The sequence below is a fragment of the Thamnophis elegans genome, chromosome 2 (genome assembly GCF_009769535.1).
Source record: "Thamnophis elegans isolate rThaEle1 chromosome 2, rThaEle1.pri, whole genome shotgun sequence".
Taxonomy (NCBI): domain Eukaryota; kingdom Metazoa; phylum Chordata; class Lepidosauria; order Squamata; family Colubridae; genus Thamnophis; species Thamnophis elegans.
The window spans coordinates 20,499,773-20,525,513 of record NC_045542.1 but is presented as its reverse complement, the minus strand read 5'-3'; the positions used below and the strand labels follow the sequence as shown (position 1 = coordinate 20,525,513).

Sequence of the window (25,741 nt, the reverse complement as noted above, 5' to 3'; positions counted from 1 at the left end):
GTGAGGATTGGTCATAAAGCTGCCTTTTCATCACTGTTGTTAAGTGCAAACAGTCACTAAATGAGAACTATCTATTTTGCAGGTAGCGTTGGACAAACTGCTTAAAAACTCTAGATCGGTAATGGTGAACCTATGGCACATGTGCTGGAAGTGGCAGGCAAAGCCATCTCTCTGGGCACACCAGCCGTTGCTCTCCCAGGTTCCGGCACGCATGTATGCACTGCCCAGCTGGTCTTCATGTGCAACGGTCTTTGTGCGTGCAGGAGCATCAGGAAGCTGAGCTTCCAGGTTCCGATGGGTGCCGGCCAACTGGTCTTCGCATGCGCATACACGCCAGAAACTGGAAGACCAGGTGACCAGTATGCATGCACACGCCACAAACTGCATTCAGCTTTCCAGCACACACATGCCAGGAATTGCTCTTCTGGTTTCTGGCACTCCCCCTCCCACGCACTCCCATTTTGGCACATGCGCACCGGGAAACTGCCCTTCTGGTTTCTGGTGCTCGCATGTATGTGTGCTGGAGAGCTGCTTGTCCAGTTTCAAGTGCTCCCCCATGCACTCCCATTTCGGCACTCAGTGCCCAAAAAGTTCGCCAATATTGCTCTAGGTAGAGTTGAAGCCAGGCAAAGCTGACATTAATACAACAGATGGACCAGGGTTAGGTAGTTTTTTGTGTTCCTCTCTTGTTACTACTTGGCTAGATCCTCCTTGCCCCTGTAATAAGCTAGGCCCAGGACTACTTATTACTTGTAGTGCTGGCATGAGATTGCCAAGACATCAGGGATGAAATCAACTTATCTTCGCTACCGGTTTGTAAATGTGAGCACACGCAGAACCTTCCATGCCTGCGCATAGCGTCATAAACGGGACGTGATGAAGTCCGGGCAGGTGGGTGGAGCCTGCTACTGTGCATGCTTACAAAGGTAAGTAGAACAGCGGAGGGGGGGAATCCACTGTGCCACGCGATTTAGGTTAGCTAGAAAGCAGGAAACCTGATGTTTCTAACTAATATAAATTGCGAATCACAGCTGATTGTCGGAAATACTAGTTCGCCTGAACTGGTAGCATTTTTTTACTACCGGTTTGGGCGAACTGGTCAGAACCAGAAGCATTTCACCCCTGCAAGACATACACTATCCCAAGATATAAACAATTGCACCTGCCTCCTCCTCCTCAGCATTCTTCTGGAAGGGAATCTTTAACTGGCAAATCAGTCTTAAAATAAAAGAATCAACAGGGAACCAGGATACTAAACGTCAAGATCTTGGTAGCTGAAAAAAACCCATTCAGTTTAATGGTGCTCTGCCTTCACAGTAATATCCATATGGAAAGGGAGATATAAATTATGCCACAGTTCTGCTCAGATATGATTAGAAGATTTTGTTGCTGGATAGAAAATCGCTATGAAAAAGTGGCTCAAATAAAACAGCGTCCCCGTACCCCCAATCATTCCTGGTGGATGCTATGCTGGTGTCAATCCTAATGCCACCTTTGAAAAGAAAAAGAAAAAAAAATGCACACCAACTAGGTGAGGAGAACCTTTTTCCTTTTAACAGATCAGGATTTGTCTGACACAGAAGGAAGTTAAACGCCAATGGGCTCCTAAGGCTTCACAGCTCGGTGCAACGTCAGGGAGGAAGGAAGCAGCTGATGAGTAGGCTGGGATACAATAAAACACGAGGAGATCTCCCCTCTTTTCACTTCAGTCATCACTATAAACAGGTGGCAGGGGCAGGGGAGACTTAGCCACAAAGTGCTCACGGCAGCCAGGTAGGGAAAGGGAGATTCTCACGTTGAGCTCCAGCCCTCAAGGGATCTGAAAGACGTTGAGTTTGCTGGTGTTTTTGAGTGTCTGTCGCCGGTTGCAGAACCAAACCCGGACCACCTCCCGGTCATAATTGAGCTCCTTGGCGATCTCGGTGATTTCGTGGCCAGTGGGGAGGGTGTTTTTCTCAAAATAGGCATTGAGGGCCTCAATGGCCTGTGGGGTGAATGAAGTGCGACGTTTCCGCTTCTTGGAAGGCTCCCCACCCACAAACTCCATCAGGTTCTGCTGGCCTTCCTGATTCCGAAGCTCAGCTTCACTCAGCCACTTCTCCAGCACAGGCTTTAGCTTCTGGGCACTCTTGGGGGTGATATCCAACTTTTCGAATCTGCAAAATCAGCAGGAACCCATTGAGGAAGGCAAGGCGGGCTTCTTGTCACTACTGTTTGCTACCCAGCCCTGAGGAAATAAATATCTCAATGTTCAGGTTTGATTCATTAGTCATTTAAGGCAGGGCAGAGCTCAAAATGATCCCTTAGAAGTAGCTGCCATCATAACAACAATCTACTTAATTCAGGATTAGAAACTTATATGGAACCCTACAGGGGTGGAATGTGTGCCTCGAGGAGGAGAGATTTGGCAACACAGAGCTTTCCCAGAAAGAGGCCCAGAGTAAGAGACCATACAGTTCTGAGGTGGATGTGGCAGAGGTGGGCTGCTGGGGATTTGCATGGTTTTGGGAGATCCACTAGCTAAGATTCCGTGCAGTTCAGAGAACCCCAAAATTCTACTCCTGACTGGCCCCGCCAACCCCTCCCAGGAGTACCCACGTGACCTGTTTTGGATGCAGGTAAGTGCAAGGCGTGCGCAGAGGCTCGCAGAGGGCGAAAAATGGACCTACCGGACTGGAGACTGGAAACGGGCCCAGAGGGCCTCCAGAGCCTTTTTTGCTCGCCTGGAGGCTGAAGGAAAGTCTCTGGAGCCCGGAGAGGGCAACCCCCCTGGCCTGGTGCAGGAGGCTGACTAGGCCATGCCCATGCCCATGCCCACCCAGCAACCAAGCAGAGAACCTCTTGCTAAAAATTTTGAAGCCCACTCCTGTGGGAAGGATGAACAGGTTCAATGTAGCCACCCTAGAATCTGTCAATAAATATAGCAATAGCAATAGCAGTTAGACTTATATACCGCTTCATAGGCCTTTCAGCCCTCTCTAAGCGGTTTATAGAGTCAGCATATCACCCCCACAGTCTGGGTCCTCATTTCACCCACCTCGGAAGGATGGAAGGCTGAGTCAACCTTGAGCCGGTGAGATTAGAACAGCTAAACTGCAGATAACAGTCAGCTGAAGTGGCCTGCAGTACTGCACCACCTCGGCTCTATATATCTATAGCCCTAAATATCTAGTAGAAGTTATGCCTTTAGTTTGGCAAGGTTCTGTCTCATCTCTGGGCTTGGGCCTAACACCTATTTAGGGTTATAGTACTCCGTTTGGGCTGAAATTATTTAGATATCCTCTAGATCAGTGGTCTCCAACCTTGGCAACTTTAAGACCTGTGGACTTCAACTCCCAGAGTTCCTCAGCCAGCAAAGCTGGCTGAGGAACTCTGGGAATTGAAGTCCACAGATCTTAAAGCTGCCAAGGTTGGAGACCACTGCTCTAGATGATCATTAAGAGATACAAACAATTCTCTTTTGCTGCCATGTAGTGGTCCTCTGGATTTTGCATCCTAAATATGATAGCCCCATCTTATTGTTTTGATGATATTGAGCTTGAGAAAGAACAGGGAAGGAGGAAGGCCGAGTGTTGTTTTAAAAGAAGACTGGGCAACCTGTTTTTCTATTGGGGGCTGCATTCCACCCAGAGTCATCTGTACAGGGAAACAGATTTGCTTACCTGCATATAGCAGACTGGCTGTAGGCAGGTCCTTCAGTGGCAGTTAATGCCTGCCCCACCTGGGTTTGGGTGAGACCCAGAGAGAGACGTCGAATCTTAAAGTTCTTGGCAAACTCTCTGATCTCCTCCAGGTTTATGCCATCTTCATCATTTCCACTATTTGAAGGTTGAGGCTCTGGTAGGAGAAAGAATGAAAAAGATACCCTTGTTCCATTTTGCAGTTTCTGACTAAATTGCCCTATAAATCCTTTTCTCCTGCAGCCACATGCATCTTTCATGCCACTGGGCAGGAAGTAGTTTTAATTTCACAGCAGTTGAGTTGTGATCTGAAAATGGGGGACAATTTCCATCAATCTCTTTAGACCTCACACTCTGGTCTCCTTGGATTAGGGGCTGGTGATTCTCCTTCCTGACTGAGCAGTTGGTTCCAGTCAGTTGAAGAGGTTCAGCCTGCAATTACTCCATGACAGGGTGCCACAGGGCTCGCCTCTTTCCCCTTTTTTATTTAATATCTATATAAAGCTGCTGAGGGGTGCCCAGATATCTTCCGGAGCAGATTGCCTTCATAAATAATGAGTAAAGCAATAAAACCTGGCTCTTAGGCAGATAATTTGCAAGATGTTAGATTTTGGTATTCATTCTGTTGGTCAGTGTCATTACAACCCATATTGTTTATTAATGTTATGTTGTTCTAATCCTCTGTTCTTCTGTGTATGCTGCTGTTTGTTATTAGAAGTAGAGTGACATGTTAAAAAAAGTAAAAGGTAAAGGTTCCACTCTAGGGGGCAGTGCTCATCTCCGTTTCAAAGCCGAAGAGCCAGCGCTGTCCGAAGATGTCTCCATGGTCATGTGGCCGACATGACTAAACGCCAAAGGGGCACAGAACACTGTTACCTTCCCACCAAAGGTGGTTCCTATTTTTCTACTTGCATTTTTTACATGCTTTCAAACTGACAAAAGCTGGGACCAGTAACAAGAGCTCAGTCTCTTGTAATATTGTAAAATAATACTGTACATGTTTTTTTGATTAGGATTAACACTTGCAGGCATCCCCACCACCAGCCTTTTTCTCAGCAGCTGTAATGCAGAAATCAGGCCACCCTCCCCCCTCTTTCATGGTTTTCTACCATAAATGTTCCATGCACGTGATCCTGAACCAGTCTCCACATACTGGCAGCTTCTTTCTCTGCCTTCTACAAGAATCACAGGGATACCAACATGCTTACTTGAAACCAGCTGGCTGACAGTTGGTGTCTCTGAGCAGGTGATGGGGACAGGAGTGGAAGCTAGTTTGGATACAGGGGGAGGACTTGCAATGACCACAGTTGGCTGTGAGAGAGCTGGGGCGGGCTGAATTGGCTGGACCTGGCAACGGAGCAGAAGAAAGCAATATTCAGACCAATACAGTTTAATACTGCTTTTGTGGATTTCGCTTGGCTGCCAATTTTCTACAGGTAGCTCTTGACTTACAACAGTTCATTTAGTGACCATTCAACATTAAAACTGCAGTGAAAAAAGAGAGACTTATGATTGCTTCTCACACAACCGTTGCAGCATCCCCATGGTGACATGATCTTGGCAACTCGCACATATTTATGACGGTTGCAGTGGCCCAGGGTCATGTGATCACCTTTTGTGACTTCTGACAAAGTCAATGGGGAAGCCAGATTCACTTAACAACCTTGCTAACTTAACAACTGCAGTGATTCACTTAACAACTGTGGCTAAAAGCTTGTAAAAGGGAGCAAAATTCACTGAACAACTGCCTCACTTAGCAACAGAAATGTTGGTGGTCTTAAATCAAGAACTACCTGTATTTATTTTGCATCGTTTGTAGTTTTATTGTGAGTTTTTCAAATTGTTGCAAGCCGCCAAGAGATACCTGTTTGAGATGAATTGAGATGAATTGGGTGAATGAATGAATAAATAAATGAAATGAACTACGAATGAAGAATGGCCTAATAAGCCATTATGCCGGTTGCAATCAGGGTCAAAGAAGGTGCATTAGCCAATGAGAATTGTGCCAGGTAGGAAATACATTCACTTTTGTTTATTTTATGTGATTTATACTGTTTGAATAAAGTTAACATATCCTGACTCTCAAGTGCAGGCTACAATAGCTCTTAATTCAAGCGTCAGTGCCCAGCCTTCTCACTTCCCAATTGAAATACCAGCCATCAGATCAGCCAATTGGATTGTAGCTCAGCTGCAGGACACGCCTCTCAGCCTTAAAAAAGTAATAGTCCATAAGTATCAGCTAGGCATCACTAAATTCAACTACAAAAGGAACGGGATCAACTTTTCCAGAGCTTGGTGCTAGACATGAAAATGGATTGGAGGAGGACATTTTAGGTCTGCTGTGTCTCAAAACACTGTTTTCTGTTTTCATCTCAATCCAGGATGATATTATTTCAACCAGGATTCTCTGCACATGGTCCTTAGTTGCTAACCTGAGTATCAGTGTTGCTATATCTAGCATATAAATGCCGCTGATCACCTTGACACAGCTATAACATATTTCAGGCCTCAAGCAACACTTGACAAGAGGAGTATTTTACACATTCAGTTACCTAGTCATCAAGGATTAGGGCCAAGCGAAGAAGTTTTGCAGCCTGAGGCAAAGCAGGAAATGATATTCCTGCTTCCAGCCAATTTTGTGACACCTCAGGCTTGATTAACTAATTTGACAGGTGAGATGCAAAATCCCACTGACCTGCCTCCTCTTCCTCAGCAGTAAAAATAATAAAGTGCCTGGTACTGTGCCTTACTTTTTAATATATTTTAATTTTTCATAATGGTTGTTTTATATTTTTATAAGGATTGTATTTATATAATTGTTATTTTTTACTGAGATATGCCATCCAGAGTGGCTTTTTGTGAGATAGGTGGCTGTTCAAATGTGATTGATAAACTGGTATATTAATCTAAAGCATATGAAGAATGATTGGAGGAATTGGGCATGTCTAGTTTAATGAAAAGAAGGACTAAGAGTGACATGATAGTAGGGTTCCAATATCGAAGGCAAGGATGTCAAACTGGCAGCCTGCAGGCCGGATGTGTCACGTGCAGGCCACACCCAAGCTCCATGAAGGGGGAAAAATGTCACCAAATGTCACATGACAGCAACGTGACACTGCGAGTTTGACACCAGTGATCTAAGGGGCTGCCACAAAGAAGAGCGGTCAAGCTATTCTCCAAAGCACCTGAAGGCAGGACAAGAAGCAATGAATGGAAACTAATCAAGGACAGAAGCAACCTAGGACTGAGGAAAGCTTTCCTGACAGTTAGAACCATTAACCGGTGGAATGGCTTGCCCGCAGAACTTGTTGATGCTCCAACATAGGAGATTTTTAAGAAGTTAGGACAACCATTTGTTTGAAATGGTATAGGGTTTCCTGCTTGAGCAGGGGGTTGGACTAGAAGACCTCCAAGTTCCCTTACAACTTGTTATTCTGTTAAATAATTTGGAGCTCTTTCATGACTTCTCCTAGTTTAACAATCTATCAAAAGCAGTAGGCTCCCCATTTCTATTTAATCCACATTCCTCTCTCTCTCTATAGGTGCCTCTTTGGGTATCTTGGTAATTTCTGCTGTTAAGATCCTCTGGTGATTTTTCTCAGCAGCGTTGCTAGTTGCACTCACCTCACTCTTGGCAGGAGATTCGGGGGGGGTTGGTTTCCTGACAGTGGTTGCTGTCTGGATGGTGCTAGCCAAGGTGGCGATGACCTGACCTTGGGCATTTAAAAGCAGCTGGGGTGTCACCGCCTGTACTTGTAGATTTTGTGCCGGCAACGTAGCAGGGGCAGGGGTTGCCGTTGCAATTCCGGCTGGGTTCACTACCCATGGAAGAGTTCCAATAACCTGGAGGACAAAGGGAAAGCACCAAGGTTGCAATGTGTTAATTTTCTCACATTTTCCTATCAAAACCATACAGATTTAGTTTTCCCATTAAGATTTCTGTATCAGAGCCACGATAGTATAATGTTTAGGGTATAGGATTGGGACCAGGCAGAGTCCCATCTGAGTCCATCCATGACTCAAAATTCACTGGATGACTCTGGCTTAATAATTATCTCTCTGCCCAATCTATATCAAAACAGGAGAAGAAAATGCTTTCTAATGCGCTTTAAGCTTTGGAGTAAAGGCAGGTGTATAACATTAATGAATAAGTTGCACAGATGTTTTGTTTAGCAACTAAAAAAAAACATTATTTAAGCACGGCCTACTAATACATTAATTCTGTTTCCAGAATGGTGCAGCACTTACTTGCCCTTGAGCATTAGTCAGGATTTGTCCAGTTATTCCTTGCACACTAGGAATGGTGTTTGCAATGACAGGCGTGGCAGCTAGCGAGCTAAGCAGCTGGGTTGGGGCTCCAAGAGAAGCTGCACTGATCTGTAAAAAATATCAAAAGAAAACAATAAATAAAAAGCAATATATATATTTGTCCCTCTCTAAGGATATGAAGTGCTTATTGTATCAAGGAGCCTGATCACTCCCGAGGAGGTCAGTTTGCCCTGTGCCACGATCTGAATAATAAAATTACCTTTGAAAATATGCAATTGGACTAATCTCGTTCCAAGTTAATACATGGATAATGATTGTCATTTTGACACCAATCTTCAAATATGGCTAACAAGTGATTTGTTACTGAAAAGGTCAATGCTTCCTTCAATGAGAAAAGAGTGGCTGGATTCTTGTTTTTCTTATTGTTAGCATTTCTCTCACTTTGTTGCAATATCTGCTTGTTTTGCACTGCACACTGTAGTCGACACAGCAAAGTTATTAATGCATGATGTGATGAGAGTTTTTGTTTTTCAGCCACCGTGTTGTAGAGCCTGACGCTGATTAGAGCGGAGAAGGTCACCCAAGCTGACTTCTAAACTGAAGGGAGGACTAGAGCCTTGGGCTTGGAACTTGGACTATAACCTAGTCTAGCACTATAACCACTATGGTATACCATACCCGTGTTTCCCTGAAAATAAGACCGGGTCTTATATTAATTTTTGCTCCAAAATTAAGGGCTTATTTTCCAGCTAGGGCTTATTTTCAGGGACATATGATACTAAATGCATCCGTCTGGCTGACAATCTTAACTGGGGCTTATTTTTATACTAGGCCTTATATTATGAGGATCCTGAAAAATCATGCTAGGGCTTATTTTTCGATTGGGTCTAATTTTCAGGGAAACACCATGGTGTTTCATACCACCATTTGAAATGAAGACTGAATAGATTGTGGTTCAGATCGGTGTGGGATTCATTTTTTTTTACTACCAGTTCTGTGGACGTGGCTTGGTGGGTAGTAGGGGAAGGATACTGTAAAATCCCCATTTCCTCCCGATCAGCTGGGACTTGGGAGGCAGAGAATAGATGGGCCAGTCAGAGGTGGTATTTACTGGTTCTATGAACTACTCAAAATTTCTGCTACCGGTTCTCCAGAACTGGTCAGAACCTGCTGAATACCACCTCTGGTTCAGATTTTGTATCAGGGACATTGAAATCAATTTTTATGTATCAAAGAAATAGATTTCTCATTATTGGCGCAGAGGTTTATTCTATACATTTACTAGATTTGTTGAACTTATTCAGGATTGAATTCATTACAGAAAAGTACATGTGATTTTCTTCTTTGGCAAAATCAGAAAGGACCAAAGTGATTTGGAAGGCCTTGAGTTGGGTCAGAAATGTATTTCTAGGTGATTTGTCTGCTCCAACCCTGGTTCCCATGCAGCTCAAAAGTCTTCTTCAAGGGAAAGGGTTTTCCAGCATCTTACTATTCCTGCAAATCCTGCCGGTTGAACCGTGATCTGTGTCGGAGTTTCCAGTGGCTTGGCGACAGGTGGAGTGGCTGTTGGGGTTGGCTGTGACAAAAGAGTTGTCTGAGCTGGTGGTTGGAACACAGTCTGTGTTTGGATGGATGGCCGGGCCTGGGGTGTTGGCTGTGCTTGGAAAGGTTGGCCTGGCTGCAAAGGGGCTTGTACTGTTGTGTTCAGCACTGCTGTGGCTGCAAGAGCAAAACAGAAAGAGATGCATTAAGTATTGGGTTGTCGCAAAATGTACTTTTTGAAGGGGAGGAATAGTCTGCAGGTTTTTCATGATCCATGGGAAAGCAAGGGGAAGAATGACTTCTCAGCATATACGGGAGCTAATGAGCCAAGAGCAAAACCTTAACGATAAAGCAGGGGAGCGGATACAGGTAGTCCTCATCGTACGGCCACAATTGAGCCCAAAATTTCTCTTGCTCAGTGAAACATTGGCTAAGTGAGTTTTGCCCCCATTTTACAACTTTTCTTGCCACAGTTGTTAAAGCGAATCCCTGCAGTTGATAAACTAGTGACCCGGTTGTTAAGTGAAACTGAATGTCCCCCTTGATTTTGCTTGTCAGAAGGTCGCAAGAGGTGACCTGCTGGACACTGCAACCGTCAGAAATGTGAGTCAGTTGCCAAGCAGCTGAATTTTGATCATGTGACCTTGGGGAGGCTGTGATGGTCGTAAGCATGAAAAACAGTCATAAATTACTTTTTTTCAGTGAGGTTACTTTGAATGGTCACTAAACTGTTGTAAGTCGAGGACCGCCTGTATTTCATATTCAAAAAAACCGTTGCACCAGCTGGAGTTAAAAGATACACCACACACAAAAGCAATTATATTGAAACAGACAGGGAAGGTTTGAGTTCCGTGGAATCCTCTCTACTGGTGCTAGAAATTCTCTCTCTAATGCAGTGTTTGTCAACCTTGGTGACTTTAAGTCCTGTGGACTTCAACTCCCAGCTATGCTGGCTGGGGGATTCTGGGAGTTGAAGTCCACAGGACTTAAAGTCACCAAGGTTGACAAACACTGCTCTAATGCAAGATGAAATCAGGGCCACCTAAACAAGTAGCCAACAGCTTGGTAGGCTGGGCTCCATCATTGCCAGAACAGCTGTTGCAACTCAGAGTAACCACAGCTACCCGGATGCTTTGCATGACTGGCTCTTTGTGTGAATTAACGGCTAGCAAGAAGTAGCGCCTGGGGAATTAATCCTAGCTCTACATTTTTAATTAAACACTGCTGTCCTAACAGTCTTCAGAAAATGAAAGTTATTTGCAGAGATTACTGACTTGAGCCATGGTTTCCTTTATAAATAACAGGCCCCTGAAACCAAATGGCACCGTATTTCCTGCTATCACACGGACTAGGAATTTAAGTGACATTATTTAGCCAAGAAACTGCTGGTCTGCAAGGGAACATCCTGGGGGCTGGGAGCATTGATGCATGCATGAAACTTAGAAAGATGTCCCCATTCATTTCGGAGAAGGAAGCAGATCCTTTCCATCAGTGGATCTGGTTCCTGCACTCAGGTTAATGGGGGAAGTCTGAACACCTTGGCCTTTGACCTGGAACAAAAGAGCTAGCCCACCCTCCCATCCTGAAATTCAAAAAAGTTATCAGCCTCCCAACATGCTCCCTCCCAGATTAAGCCTGATTCTGGTTAGGGCCCAAGTGCCTTGGACTCTTGCTCCCCTATGTGACCTTCCAAGAAGCAGCGGTTACCTTGCAAATTGGCTATAGGTGATTTGAAAATTCCCCCAGTAGGAGAGGCAGCCGTCAGTCCTGGGAGGGCAGCCACCGTTGCTGCAGGAAATGTCCACACAGCCAGCCCCTGCTGACTTGCCACTTGACCTGCAATACTGATGGGGATAAGAAGAGGTTGAGTAACTGCCCCTGCTGGAACCATTACGCCTGTCACAACTGTTGCTAAGTTTTCCTGAGTCAAGACCTGCAAAAGCAAACGAGATGTAAAAAAGAAAAAAGGAAAAACAAAATCAACGCCACTGCAGACAGCATCAGTGCAGCAGTCACGTCAGCCAGCCCACCAGAGACCCAGCCCAGCCAGGAGATGCCTGACTGAGATGTGCCGGGTGCGGCTTGCCCCCCCCCCCACCCCCAGTGGCCAGCAGCTGGTTGACCCAGCTCTGTAACACTCCAATGGGGGGGCTGGTTCAAAGTCAACCATGAAAGAACCAGGCACATATCTTTTTTTTTTCTTAATTCCCAGCCCTGATCGATTAGTCTCTGCTGTCTGTTCACCCAACCCGTTTTGGCTCAAAATGCAAAATCCAAAGCATAGCACAGTAAACCCTAGTTATTTTAGTTTATTAGTTATCCGGCCAGTTTTAGCCAGTGATATCTCTTTCAGAAAACTGGCCCTACTGTACTGCATTATGGGATGCATGGCCATCCTACAGGTCAGCATAGACCAGGGGTGTCAAACTCAAGGCCCAGGGGCCGGATTTGGCTTAGATCAGGCCCATGGGGCCGCCCTGGAAACAGTGAAGAACCGCCCCCTTCCGGCTGCAGGAGGCCATCACAGCCAAAAATGGAGCTCAGGAGCACATTTTCGCAGGCAGAGCCACCACAGGCATCCCCACGAGTGACGTCAAGCTGGCCATGCTCACCCTGGCCATGCCCACCCCGGCCTCCTAAGGTCAAAGACAACCCTGATGTGGCTCTCAATGAAATCGAGTTGATACCCCTAGTGTAGACAAAGAGGGAGGAAGAAATAATTTTCTTGTGCTGTTCACAAGCTATCTAAAATACATGCTGCAAACAGTATTGGCTTTGTTTCTCATAAAGGTGGGCAGTAGATCTTTCTGCTGGGAAATCATTTCATGATAAAAGCTACAGCTTTCCTTCCTTCCTTCCTTCCTTCCTTCCTTCCTTCCTTCCTTCCTTCCTTCCTTCCTTCCTTCCTTCCTTCCTTCCTTCCTCCCTCCCTCCCTCCCTCCCTCCCTCCCTCCCTAGTTGAACTACAAATCCCAGCAGCCTTGGCCAATAATAAGAAAAGCTGGGTGGTATTGTTAAGCAATTTCTTGAAGGCCAAATGTTCTAGGATGTATTCCAATCTGCTATTTCAGAGGAAAGTTGATAAACTTATTTGACAATGAAACTGTAGCTGCCAACCGCAGTTTAAAATATTTTAACAAGAAGAGGCACGAGGAAGGAGGACTCTCCCCATCTTGGCAAGCAATGATAGGTGATTTTAATGTATCACCTGTGAAACTGTCTGCATCACCTGAATGGGGAAACATTTTGCCTCTGTCCTCATTCATCTCACTGTTGATATCCTATAATTATTTTATAAACAGGTGAGATTTTCCAGAGTAGGGAAAAGAATTACTTTGTATGAAGTTGTGGAAATCAGAGGTGGGTTGCTATCGGTTAGCACCGGTTCGGGTGAACTGGTAGTGGAAATTGCGACTGGGTTGCTGAACCGATAGGGACAGCAGGCTCGCCAAACCCCCAAACCGGTTGCCCGGTTGCTGCAGCATGGTTTTCTGACATTTTTAATGTTCTGCGCATGCACAGACCTATTTGCAGACAAATTGCACATGCACCGAACCGGCAGTAACGCCAGCAGAAACCCACCCCTGGTGAAAATAACAGTTCTTGCATCACAATTAAATGAATCAGAACTCAAAGGCATGTTATCCATTCCTTTAAGTACCAAAGCCATACAAATAGAATCAAAACCCTCAACAGGTAAATAACCTTTTTCTCCATGTGACAAAGATAAGATGCAGGACAGTGAAGGGAAAAAAATCAAAATATACTGTAGAAAATCAATTTTATTCTCTCTATGTGTCTCAAGATGTTCAACCTTTCAGCACTTTTCTGGGATAATTTTGTTCTTCTGAAGAACTGCAAAATGAGTGAAGAAATTCTACATCCCATTCCAAGAGCTAAAAAAAGGACATTACCTCATGTATCTGACACTCTTAAATGTGTTATTTTTGAGAATGAAACTAATAGTCTGCAGCACATTTGGATATTTTCCTCTTTTGTGTTTTTTTTAATCACTGAATTAAGGCGGTTCTCTTATTTCTACACTGTGAGGCAATTTACACTAATTTTCTTGTACAGCTGTTGCTCTATGAGAGCTTGTATGGAATAAAAGGTATGCAGGCTTTATAGAAGATAAACAAGGCAAATCTCTTTTTAACTCCTTAGTTTTGTTGGGTGGGACTCTCATATAAGGGATTAATCAGATGTCAAGCTGCATTTTTGTATCCTGCAGCACTCTAAAAAAAGCCACACAAATGCCTGCCAAGAAAACACTGGAAGGGTGCATTTGATTTCCACAAAGCTTTGTCAACTGCATCCTTTAAAAAAATGTGAGCACATTCCAGAACATCAAAGCTATCTGTAACAGGGGTCTCCAACCTTGGCACTTTAAGATTTGTGGACTTCAACTCCCAGAATTCCTCAGCCAGCATGTCTGGTTGAAGTATTCTTGGAGTTGAAGTCTATAAGACTTAGACTTGCCAAGGTTGGAAACCCTTGATCTATAACATCAAGAAGTATCTTAAATGTTGAGAACCTCTAAGTTCCATAACACTCTGGGAATATTGCTGTGGGCTTTTAGTAAAGATTCTTCTTCTGCCTAAGTATCCTGCCCATATCCAGCTGCTCCATAGGGCACTGAGATTTCCCAACTCCACTAGAGAAATTGAAGGCACTACAGTATTTCCTTCGTTCATTGAACAAGAGATTCACTCCTGTTTATTAAAACTACTATAGTAGGGTAGTTACCTGTGGTGCCGCTTGCACTGTGACAGGAGTTAAAGTTGGTGTTGGTTGGCTTGTCATTTGGCTAAATGGCACAATTCCTGGGATAGGCACAGGTGTTATTTCAGGCAATGCCTTGATTTCACCTTAAAAAAGAGAAAACATGTTACTCTGTTAACCTCTTCAATTCTCATCCTAGATATTTTATATCAAAGCAAATTACTTCTATTGACCAAAGAGGACATCCTGAACATGGGTCAATAGATTGCATGCATCTCAAATTGGTGGGATATAGGTCACAGTCTATTACATCTTTCAATACGTGAAGTCTTCCATGGCTACCACAAGGAAGAGGGGGCAACTTAGTTACCACAGCACCAGAGGGCAGGACAAGGGGCAATGGATGGAAATTAACCAAGGAGAGAAACAACCTAGAATTAAGGAGAAAATTCCTAACAGTGAGAACAATTAACCAGAGGAACAGCTTGTCTTTGGAAGTTGTGGGTGCCCCATCACTGGAGGATGTTAAGAAGAGATTGGATAACCATTTATCAAAAATAGTATTAGTATTAATATAGTATAGTATAAAAAGCAGGGGGGTGGATGACCTCCAAGGTCCCTCCCAATTCTGTTACTGTCACTGTATTATCTGCCAGCAAGTAGTATCTGGATTAGAGACCCATAGAATGCTTATGTAGGAAAGCATGATTTAGGAAAAGCTGGCCTTTGCTTGCTGTTATGGCATGCTGGACAAAATGTTCCCAAATTACCACTATTAATAAAGAATGCTATTATGATTAAGGCTGATTACTTAGTCTAGCCCACGAGTGTCAAACTCATTACATCTCATTGCCATCATGTGACATATTGTGACGTTTTTTCCCTTCAGGGAGCTGGGGTGGGTGTGGCCTGTGTGTGACACATCCGGCCCGTGGGCTGCCAGTTTGACACCCCCAGTCTAGCTTTTCTTTCTCTAATTACATGTATTATGCAACCATTTTGATTTATCTACCCTAATGATGCAGAGGAAGGTACTGAAGTTCTGATTATTTTCCCAGTTATTTGAGCAAAATTATGGTTGAACCCCTGACAGATGTTTTTTTTTTTTTAAAAAAAATGCTGTTTTATGTTTGTTTTCAATGTTTATTATTATGTCGCTTTGGGGCTGTTCATGATTCCTTCTTGGGTTTTATATTTTTAAACTTTTTAAATTGTACATATGTTGGTCAGGTAAGTTGGGAGTTTGGCGGTCTCTAAACGGTATGCATGTGTATTAATAAATCGATACATCAATTTTGTTATTTAACAGGTTTTGAAGGAATATTTAGAGTTTACTGTGCATTTGTTGATTTAAAGAATGCATATAGCTAAGTGGGTAGGCTTCAAATATGTTTTATATAAACATGAAGTTAATAGGGGGTTAATGAGTAAAATAATATAAATAAAATCTTAAGTATGGTAAGTATAGAGAGATGGCTTAATAAACAATTTGGCACTTTTCATGGAAAAGTCTGGAAATTATAATGGTATAGCTTGTGAACTAGATTTATTTGGATTTTATTTTCTAATCTCATACCTTTAATTTCTTTTTCTTCTTCTTTTCTTTTCACAACCTTGTAATCCTTTTTATTGGAGTGGAGTTGGGGTGACTGAATGGAGCAGAGTGTTTACTGGCCAGATGCCCTTCCTGACACCTACATGGAGTTTGCAGCAGATATTTTCTCTTTGTGTCCTGATATAGAGAAACATCTGTTGCTGCCTAGAATTGAACTCTCAATCTCCTGAGTGTGAGGCAGCTGCCTTCATCTCTAGGCCACCACACCACTCTTCTTTTTCTTCTTGTTTATTAGTAGATTTTTTTGTGCTTTTTATTGCATTGCATGATGGGTACACATGTGCAAAAGTATACATATTTAGCAAGCGTGATGTGAAACAATAATTTGCAAGCAGGCAACCAAGTTCAGAGAGCACAAAAACCTCATAGTTCAACTCTGACCTACAGATATTCTCTTCAATTGGAACCATATATTTGAGCATCAAACATTTCAGAAAGCATGCGTAACAGAGGCAATGATGATGTTACCTAATTAGGTAATGAAATGTCTGCAAGCATGCAACCAGGACCCTAGAGTGTCAAGGACTCCACAAATAAAATTACATCAACCACTCCTTCCCTACTCTCTATTTCCTATCTTGATTTTCCTCAGAAAAAAGGTTTACCTGTTAAAAAGGAAAGAAACCCTTAATTTTGACGCTCAAATTTCTCTGTTATTTGTGATCATGATTTTTCCCCATTGCAAACTGAATTGATTCTGAACTAGATGGATTGCTTAAAACAAGCATTTATATTGATAATGTTTCCTGATTGCTGATTTGTACCCTATGACTATCATTAAGTGTTGTACTTTATGATTCTTGATGAATGTATCTTTTCTTTTATGTACACTGTGCATATGCACCAAAGACAAATTCCTTGTGTTTCCATTCATACTTGGCCAATAAAGTATTCTATTCTATTCTATTCTATTCTATTCTATTCTATTCTATAAATCTGATGAAGTTTCTCCTTCAGAGAGTGTTAAATGTTTTTTTAAGAACATGCAATATTTACACACAAAAATGGATCATAGAATTTCCAAGGGGACTCTTCTTAAGGCCTGCAGCAGAGTAAGGAACATAACACTTGTCAGAGCCACAGATCCTAAAACTACACGCAAGTCCAATACCCAGGAAGTAGACATCTCCCCCTCCATCTCGTATCCATCTGACTTCAGAAGTAGAAACCAGAATTCAGCCCAGGAACTGAACACTTTGAATAGAATATTTGTAGTCAATAAATCACATCATGAGATAAACACACCATCCTCCACTACCATTTTTTAATCCGAGTAACTTCTTGTTGCCAAAAATGTCACCCGACTGGTTCTGCCTCACTACCAATCAGCTGTCTTCTTCATTTGGCCCACCTGTCATTTCCTCAACCTCTCTGCTCTGTTGTTGCTTGGTCCACTGCCTATAAATTGTTATTTGAGGTTTGAAATTTGGATCATCCAATACTGCAGCTACCCGGCTCCATCCATTACTATTTTCTGCACACTTCACATGTACAAAGGCCCAGAAATGGAACACCTGACCATAGGCTATAGGTACACCATTCTCTAATCATCTTATCTGTGTGGTTTTTTCCGCCTATCATGATGAATCTCCAGATTGTTCCAGAGGAAGTTTTTATTCCCATAATGTTCCTGCCTCAGTTATATAATTTAAGGTTGGGGAAGAAGATATCCCGATGTCTCTCATTTATAGCCCTTCTGTATTTTCTCATTAGGTAAAGGGTGAAAATTCCCCTCGCACATATGTGCTAGTCATTCCTAACTCTAGAGGGAAGTGCTCATCTCCGTTTCAAAGCCAAAGAGCCAGTGCTGTCCAAAGACGTCTCTGTGGTCATGTGGCCGACACGACTAAATGCCAAAGGCACACAGAACACTGTTACCTTCCCACCAAAGGTGGCCCCTATTTTTCTATTTGCATTTTACGTGCTTTCGAATTGTTAGGTTGGCAGAAGCTGGTACAAGTAATGGGAGCTCACTCCATTACGCAGCGCTAAGGATTCGAACCACCAACCTTTCTGATCGACAAGTTCAGCATCTTAGTCACTGAGCCACTGTGTCCCTGCGTAATTTTCTCATTACTTCTGTCCTATTGCAAAAGAAGAGTTGCAGAATGTTTGCTGAGTGCTAGCCCCAAAGCCCTCTATATGGAGCTATTGGAGAAGAATAAAACAGGGAATTTCAGTAGTTGGAAGCAGGACCTAAGGCTCCATGGTTCAGCTTATGTGTTTTTGAGGTCTATAGATTCTCTGATTCCAACATATCATTTTATCAACCAAAGAGAAGGTTTATTTTTCCTGAATACAGACACCCATTAAGGACCCTTGCTAAACTTTGTGAGAGCCTCACACAGTCTGCTTCTATGTTTCTTGTGAAATTGTCCCATATGGCTTTTATTCTATTGTTGAGGGCAATATGCTAACTCTGTAAACCGCTTAGAGTGCTGTAAAAGCACTATGAAGCGGTATATAAATCTAAGTGCTATTGCTATTGCTATCTTTTCTGATTTTCTGATTGGGTACAAGGTGGGGACGGAGAGGATTCCCCCCCCCAAATGGAAACATGAAGTGCCACTTACCGCTTGACTCTCTGCATGCCTTCTCTGGGCTTTGTGGTACCCTTTCCTGTCCTGTTTTACTTGATTCTGGAGGGCAGTTTGCAGAATCCTCTCCTCCAGCTGCTGCATCTGTTGCTTTGAGCGTTTTCCCTTCATTTTTTATTGAGACTGAGCATCTACTCCCACTTCCAGTAACCTAATTGTCTCATGTCCTGACATCACAATCACCTGAGAAAAGATAGCAAAGCATAAGGGGACATCAGGGCTCCAAATCATCAATTCAATGGGCAAAGGAAGTAACTAGGGAGACAGGCATTCTTCTGTCTATTATTTCCTTTTTCTGTATTACTTTTTCCTTCATGGCTTTTAATATTTTTGTTAAATCATTTTCTAAGTTTTAGGTAATGATTGTTTATGTATCTACTGTATTATTGAACTGTTGTACGTTGCCCGTGGTCACACACCCTGAGATGGTGGCTATATAAATTTTAGAAAGAAAGAAAAGAAAGAAAGAAAGGAAAGAGGAACAGAAGGAAGAAGGAGGAAGGAAGAGAAGGCGGAAAGAAAGAAGGACAGAAAAAAGAAGAAGGAGAAAGAAAAAAGGAGGAAGAAGGAAGGAGGGAGGAAGGAAAGAAAGAAAGAAAAGAGGAAGGAAGGAAGGAAAAGAGGAAGGAAGGAAGGCAAACTGATGATTTTCTATTTTTCTACTTTGGACCCTAAAAATCTTTTAGCAGCCACAAATCCAGCACATGGCTAAACACTCCTTTTGCACATCGACACACAATTTCTCCATATAATATGTGGAGATCTCATTCAAAGGCCACAATGAACCAATCAGTGCCTTTGCTTCGTACTCTGCCTTGCTGCAGTTCTTTCCTCCTTTCCCACATTCTCGAAGGCCGGGGAGACTCATACCTGTTCATTAACAGTCAGGGAAGCTTCCTGTGAGGGCACAGTTTCAGTCTCCATAATTCAGTGCTGAAAAATGCACGCTACCACTGATGGATCACATACTGAAAAGCAACAGAATAGTATATTTTTTGTCAAACTCTCCTTTAGCTCATCTTATTCTCAATGTTTATGGATTTATTCAGTCCTGTCATAGCATTTTTAAAAACCTTTTATCTGGTTCCTTCATCACCTTCTGATTCTGCTCATCATTTCTGTTAATGAAGTTCAAAATGTTTGCTTTCTTAAGAAATAAGCATACTTCTGAAAGGATGGACTCTCTATAGCCATGATGGTGAACCCTAACCCTAACTCTACTGTATTGAAATAGGCAATACATAATTTTGCAACTCTGATTGTGCTTCCCTATCCTTGTTTCTTATTATATATATATACATATATACATATATACATACATACATACATAACACACACACACACACACACACATACACACACACTGTGACAATTGTAGATTGTCAAATAATTATTTGCATTTCAGCTGCTAACTTTAATTAACCTGGGTGAGCTTGGGACATGTTTAGAAGGAAGCAATAAGGTGAAAGGATTATTGTGTGCATTGTGATTAGAGGTGAATAGAGCCCGTACTCAGTGGTAGGATTCAAATATTTAACAACCAATTCTCTCGTCCTAATGACTGGCTGGGTAGGTGTGGCTGGGTGGTCATGTGACTGGAGGATATGGCCAACTCAACGTCACTCATCACACCCAGTCCCGCTTCCTGGCCACTCACCTTAAAGACCTCAACAAGGTAAAATTTCCCTCTCTATTTACTACTACTGAACATCCACCCCAGGGCCAAAAACGGCCTGAAAAAATGGCCAAAAAATGGGCAGGGGCACACCAACCTGGTGGGATTAGCTGGTTCACTGAACAGGGCAGAGTTTTAACAACATTCGCAAGAACTAGTCCGAATGGACTGAATCCCACCTCTGCCCCTACTGTTGAAAATAGAGGGGAAGAGTTTTCTTTATTTTTTTTAAAGTTAAAATAAAAAACTCCCAGAAATTTAAATTTAAAAATTTTTAAAATGAAGAAAAGATACAAGACATTAAAAACAAAAAAAAAAAAAAACCAACATAATTCCCCTGGTTGAATTCTCATTAATACATACATTAATAATCATTAATACATTATTAGTTCCCACCCCTTGCAAAACAGCCCCACACCCTCCAGTTTTAAAAAACTAATAAATCTATATGCAAACTATTCACCTGTCATCTATATACTACATTAAGGAAAAAATATCTAACAGGGAGAACAATAAGAATGAAAAGGACAAGATTAGAGTTTCAAACCTCTGTTAACAAATGTTACTGTAATCAACTCGTAGAAAATGTACCACAGCACATGCCAAATCTTCCCAAAAGTGAAAAGTAATTCATCCTGGATCAAATATCCACATTTGGTTTTTTGATACTTTTTCTTATCAGTTGTTGTCTAATTAAATATAATACATTTAATCTCTACAACAAAGTCCAGATAAAAAGTGGCTTGCAATTAACAGTAATAAATCCATTCCTCAATCTCTCCTGTCCTCCTAAGAAAAAACCAATTTGTCACTTCTCCATGTCAGGCTTTTGCTATTGTAAATAATACAGATCTGAAGTTCAGAGAAATGTATGGAATCAACAGTTCCCCATCTGTACAGTTGATATCTCTTTGATCTACAACTGCAGCTTTCAAATCAAATTTCTCCAAAGCTACATGCCTCTGGATATTTTCCATGATCATTATCATGTCATCAAACCTTTTTTAAAAAAGCTTTCAATTAAAAGCTGCATGTTGCCCAAAGATCTTTTCTCAGATTTCAGCCACTGCTTGTCTGTACTCTGAAACACTATTGCTGTATGAAGCTCAACCAGAGAATAAGGAGCCTGAAGCAGAAAAAAACAGGAAAGGCATTTTCTAGATATTTCAATTGAAGATTAAAATAAAATTAAAAAGAAATAAACTACAAGTATTTTGCAAATTAGAAAGATGCAAAAACATTGTGGTAAGAGTCCAATTTAAATCCAATGAAGCCACTTCACCATCCACAAGCATGCCGTTTCCATACAGAAATGAAAGTTATAAATCAAAGAAAAAAAGAAAGCAGCTAAAGTCCAGGAGGGGGGTTGAAATAATTTAGCATTCAACCAGTTGGTCTATAATTTTTTTTTTATTGTTTTTATTAAAGAGAAACACAAAAGAAAAAATAATCTTTCATTACATCTTGTAGAAAGCGTATCCATTGGTTAGAGGTATCTTTCGTGCGTTTCTTCCACAATCTTTACATATATTTCATTCAGTTTGGGTTGTACATTATAGAATTTATATATTTTACTATCATTATACCACAATTTTCATTTATTAGGGTTTTAAGGACACAACCACCTACTGGCATTTTTTTCCCCAATCTCAATGAATCTGCCATAACTTTACATCTTTATACCATATTCTAAAAAAAGTCAATTAAAAGGATATCTAACATTCCCTCTCCTTCCCCCCCCCCGACCCCAAACTCACGGATTAACACTTCTGTCCATTTTACTTTTACCAGTACAACACACCTAAATATATCATTAAATATTGTCCATTAGCATTTCTTTATTGTTATTGTAGTTAGCTATAAATTTTTACTATTTTCTCACCTCTCCTTTTCACAGGCCTAGAAGAGATTTACCTTTATAACCGTCTCTAAACAAAAAATTATTAATAAGTGTTAATAAAATAACCATTTAAAATCTAAGACAATCTGGAAGGTGTTGACATTTCTAGTTAACAATCACCAAAAATAACATTAACATTTCCTTCTCGTTATTATAGTTAAGAGAAAAAAAACAATTGTTTGCTTTATGTCACGTCTCCTCTCTTCTGATCCAAATTATTTATACCTTCATAACAAGATTTAAACAAAAAGTTTGTAAAGTTTATAAGTCTTTTCACCAGATCTCAATTTATAATTTGTGGCCCGGTTATTTATCCTAATTAAGGTTATCATTTCATTATAATTCATAGTAAATTATATGTTAACAAATAAGCATTCAATGATGATCTAAGACAGTCTACCAAGTACTAAAATCCCTACTTATTAATCATCAAAATTAGCTAATTTTTATCATCGAGTAGCATTATCAACCGGTGTCTTTCCAGTAGCAAAAAGGTCCTTTCTCTCTCGCTAGCTGTTGTGTCAATTCTTTTTAGCACCTTTTCAGAGTTTAAAACTTCTCTCCGCACTTTGTGGCTTGAAGGATCTCTCATGTAGTTTCGTTGCCCTTGAGTTGTTATTAACGTAAGCTTAACTTTGGTTATCAAACTTATTTCTGGATGGATTTGTCTTAATTCCATCCTTTTTGCTCTTTTTTTTCTCCTGCATCTTGGAATTTGGGAGAAAGTTCCAAATTGTCACTTTTCCAGCTTCCCTTCTTTCCACTTTCACTCACATTTACTCCATTAATGGGTTCATCTAAGATCTTGTCTTTGTTTTCTGTATTTCCATTCTCTTCTTTAATCTCTGGAACTCCAACACTCTCTTCTTTTACTGTGGTACCCCATAGTCTGTCCCATTTCTTATCAAATCTCTCAAATTCTTCTGAAATGTTTTGGAGGCCAGCCATGATATTTTGGATTATTAAGTTTTCTTCATCTGAATATTGATCCATTTTTTTAAAATGCAAAGGAATGTAAAAAAAAAGAAAGAGGAAGAGGAATCTGCCACTCTAGCCTGTCAATTTTTTTGAAGAATATGTCTATATTTATTTTCAATCTTAAGCACAAGTTCTTTTGTGGTTTTCAAAATAGAAGGGTTCTTGTCTCTTTCTTTCCTTTTCCTTCTCTTGCCAAAATATTTTCCAAGAGCACTAGCAAAACACTGTTCATGCCCTTGAGTCTTTATCAGGTTTTATAAACAGAATTCCAAACCCTTCCGTTGCAAAGTCAGTGAAGTCAAATAGAAAAGAACAAACGATACATTGTTTCAAGGCAGGAGAAAACTTCAAGCTCAGGCTTTCAAATGGCAGATTCAATTATTTTTCCTTATGCTTTTTTCATAAGTATCTTTAGTGTGATTTTATAACAAATAGAATTTTTTAAAGTAAGAAAAAAATTTTTAGTTTAAACCAAGAGAAACAATTAAGGTAGTAGAAAAAAAATAGAGGAAGAAAGATCAATCCATACACTTCAAGCGGAGAAATAGGAAACATGGCAACCACTTCAATCCACAAAACATTGTTACAAGCAGGAACAAAAAACTTTCTAAGGCAGTCCAATAGGGATTGAATTTGCCGCTTTATTCTTGTTTAGAGGACTAATTTTTTTTAAAGGGTTTCTTAGGGCAATCTTGAGAAAGAAAAAAAAACCTCACCAGATGAAACTTTTTCACTTCTTCTCTTTCTTCGGGAGCTGTCTCCGACTATGTTTGCCGCTGGTTGGAAGTGCTACCCTTGGGTCAATCAGGGACTTTGCGGTGTCCCTGCGACCAGCAAGGTTTTGTCTTCCCAGTCACCGTCTCTTCGGGATGGTTTAGGTCCTGTCGTACCTAAACCTAAGGGCAAAAGTGTCATCGGCAGGCTCAGACAGTTGAGTCCGCATGATGTGCCATCACGACATTGGCTCCTCCTCCCTGGTCTACTTTTAAAGATAAAAAGCAAAGTAAAAATTCAAAAAGCCCATGTGTGTATAAAAACCTGAAATGCCAACAGGAAGATAGATGCCCATGCTTTCTGACTCCTCCCAAAGGAACTTGAACCTTCCAGACTCCCCTTCTCAAATGGTTCCACGATTGTCCAAAAGTCATCTCAGAACATTCCTAAGTGCTCCCATTCAAATCCAGGGAGCAGCACTATCAGAGAGCCAGTTTACGCAGCAAAATCAGCAGATTGTCAGCAAGAGAGAAATATCCCCTTACTGTTCAGCAACCATCTTGGGGAGGAGAGTTTAAAGGTATTTTTCTTGTGTCTTAGCTCAAGAAATAAGACAGAGGCACAAAAGTTCTTTGTATCATAGGGCCAAATTTGGGCGTACAAATAGGTTATCTAGAAATGAAGCAGTTTGAAAGTGCTTTGTAGGTCACTTAACTCAAACACTTCGTAATAAAGGTAATCCAGAATGGGAGCATCCATAAGAGATGCATATTGGCCATCCACTGAAGACTTCTACTGAACATGAACTTGATCCCTTGTGCAGCCATTGTACAATTACATTAATTCAGGTTAAGAATGTTACATAAATACATCCTGTAAGGACAGTGCCCCCCCCCCAACTCTCTCTCTCTGACTTAATACTAACTTGACTCCTGGCAACTCCCTGGATTAGTCCCTGCAGTTTTCTTGGCAAGTTTTTTCAGAAGTGGCTTGCCACTGCCTCCTTTTTAGGGCAGAGAGGAGAGACTAGCCCAAGGTCACCCAGATGGCTTCTTGTCTAAGGTAGGACTATTCTCCCGTTTCTAACCTCTACATCAAACTGGCTATTTTATGGTTGGCTTGCTAACCTTGAATTCGCCTCGGATCATCTATCACACTTTAACCAGCGCAATAAACTTTAACCAGTTTATTAGCTAAATTACCACTAAGAACCTACCCAATGCTTTGCTGAAATCAAAATACATTACGTCCACAATATTAACATAATGCTATAATAACCTGATTGAAAACACATTTGGTCGGAAACATATTTGGCAGGAAATGGTGCATTGTTTTCTATTAATTCCACAAAATGTTGCTACAATAATTTGTTTTGGTAAGTTCCCATACTGTATTGGAGTCACTTTAACTGATTTATAGCTTTATCTATCTTTCTTTTTTTGTTAGATACCGTACTGCTCTTCTGAGTCCTCTCTTCCCACTTCTGTGGCATTTTACCCATTCCTCAAAACATCTCAGAAATGATTGATTTTCTGAAAACACATGAGCAAGTTGCTTTAATAATTGTCTGGCGCAGAAGTCTTGAATTCCTGATAAACACCTTATTGTTTTTGAACCATATAGCCCTGATCTCAAACCAGCCATGGCACTTATTAATCAATATAATTTTCTTTTTGTCTTAAGAAGAACCATGTTTACCTTTTCCATTTTATTTTTTTTAACATTTACACCATCCTCATTGAGTGGATGACCTATGAATTCAATTCCTTTCTTCAAATACTCAAGATACTTTTGGGGGGTTATGTTTCATGTTCCCAGTCCTGCCTCGTTTTAACTTTTTTTTTCCTTCTGTCTCTGTAGATGTGAACCAATTGTCCATACTCATCTTCCCATTTCTTAAACATGTTCTTTTAACAATTCTGGTATCCACAAAGCATTGTGGTGTGATTTTTCCTTGTACTGCAGTTGCTTATTAGCGACCGTGCTTGGATAAGTTGCTTTTCAGGAAGTCTAATCTATCTGAAGGCTTCTTTGCCTCTGAATATATCC

At 41.3% G+C, this 25,741-nt stretch overlaps 1 protein-coding gene across 1 annotated transcript in view; it reads right to left on the bottom strand.

The window, feature by feature from the left end:
- Positions 1 to 1,054: 1,054 nt before the first annotated feature.
- Positions 1,055 to 25,741, bottom strand: part of POU6F1 (POU class 6 homeobox 1) — a 43,746-nt gene continuing 19,059 nt past the window's right edge. The window contains 11 exon segments of the mRNA XM_032212109.1: positions 1,055 to 2,156; positions 3,663 to 3,837; positions 4,889 to 5,027; positions 7,305 to 7,523; positions 7,929 to 8,057; positions 9,439 to 9,668; positions 11,199 to 11,424; positions 14,238 to 14,359; positions 18,402 to 18,551; positions 18,554 to 18,608; positions 19,296 to 19,393. Coding sequence (XP_032068000.1) covers positions 1,811 to 2,156; positions 3,663 to 3,837; positions 4,889 to 5,027; positions 7,305 to 7,523; positions 7,929 to 8,057; positions 9,439 to 9,668; positions 11,199 to 11,424; positions 14,238 to 14,359; positions 18,402 to 18,551; positions 18,554 to 18,608; positions 19,296 to 19,349 — 1,845 coding nt within the window. The 5' untranslated portion in view covers positions 19,350 to 19,393 and the 3' untranslated portion in view covers positions 1,055 to 1,810.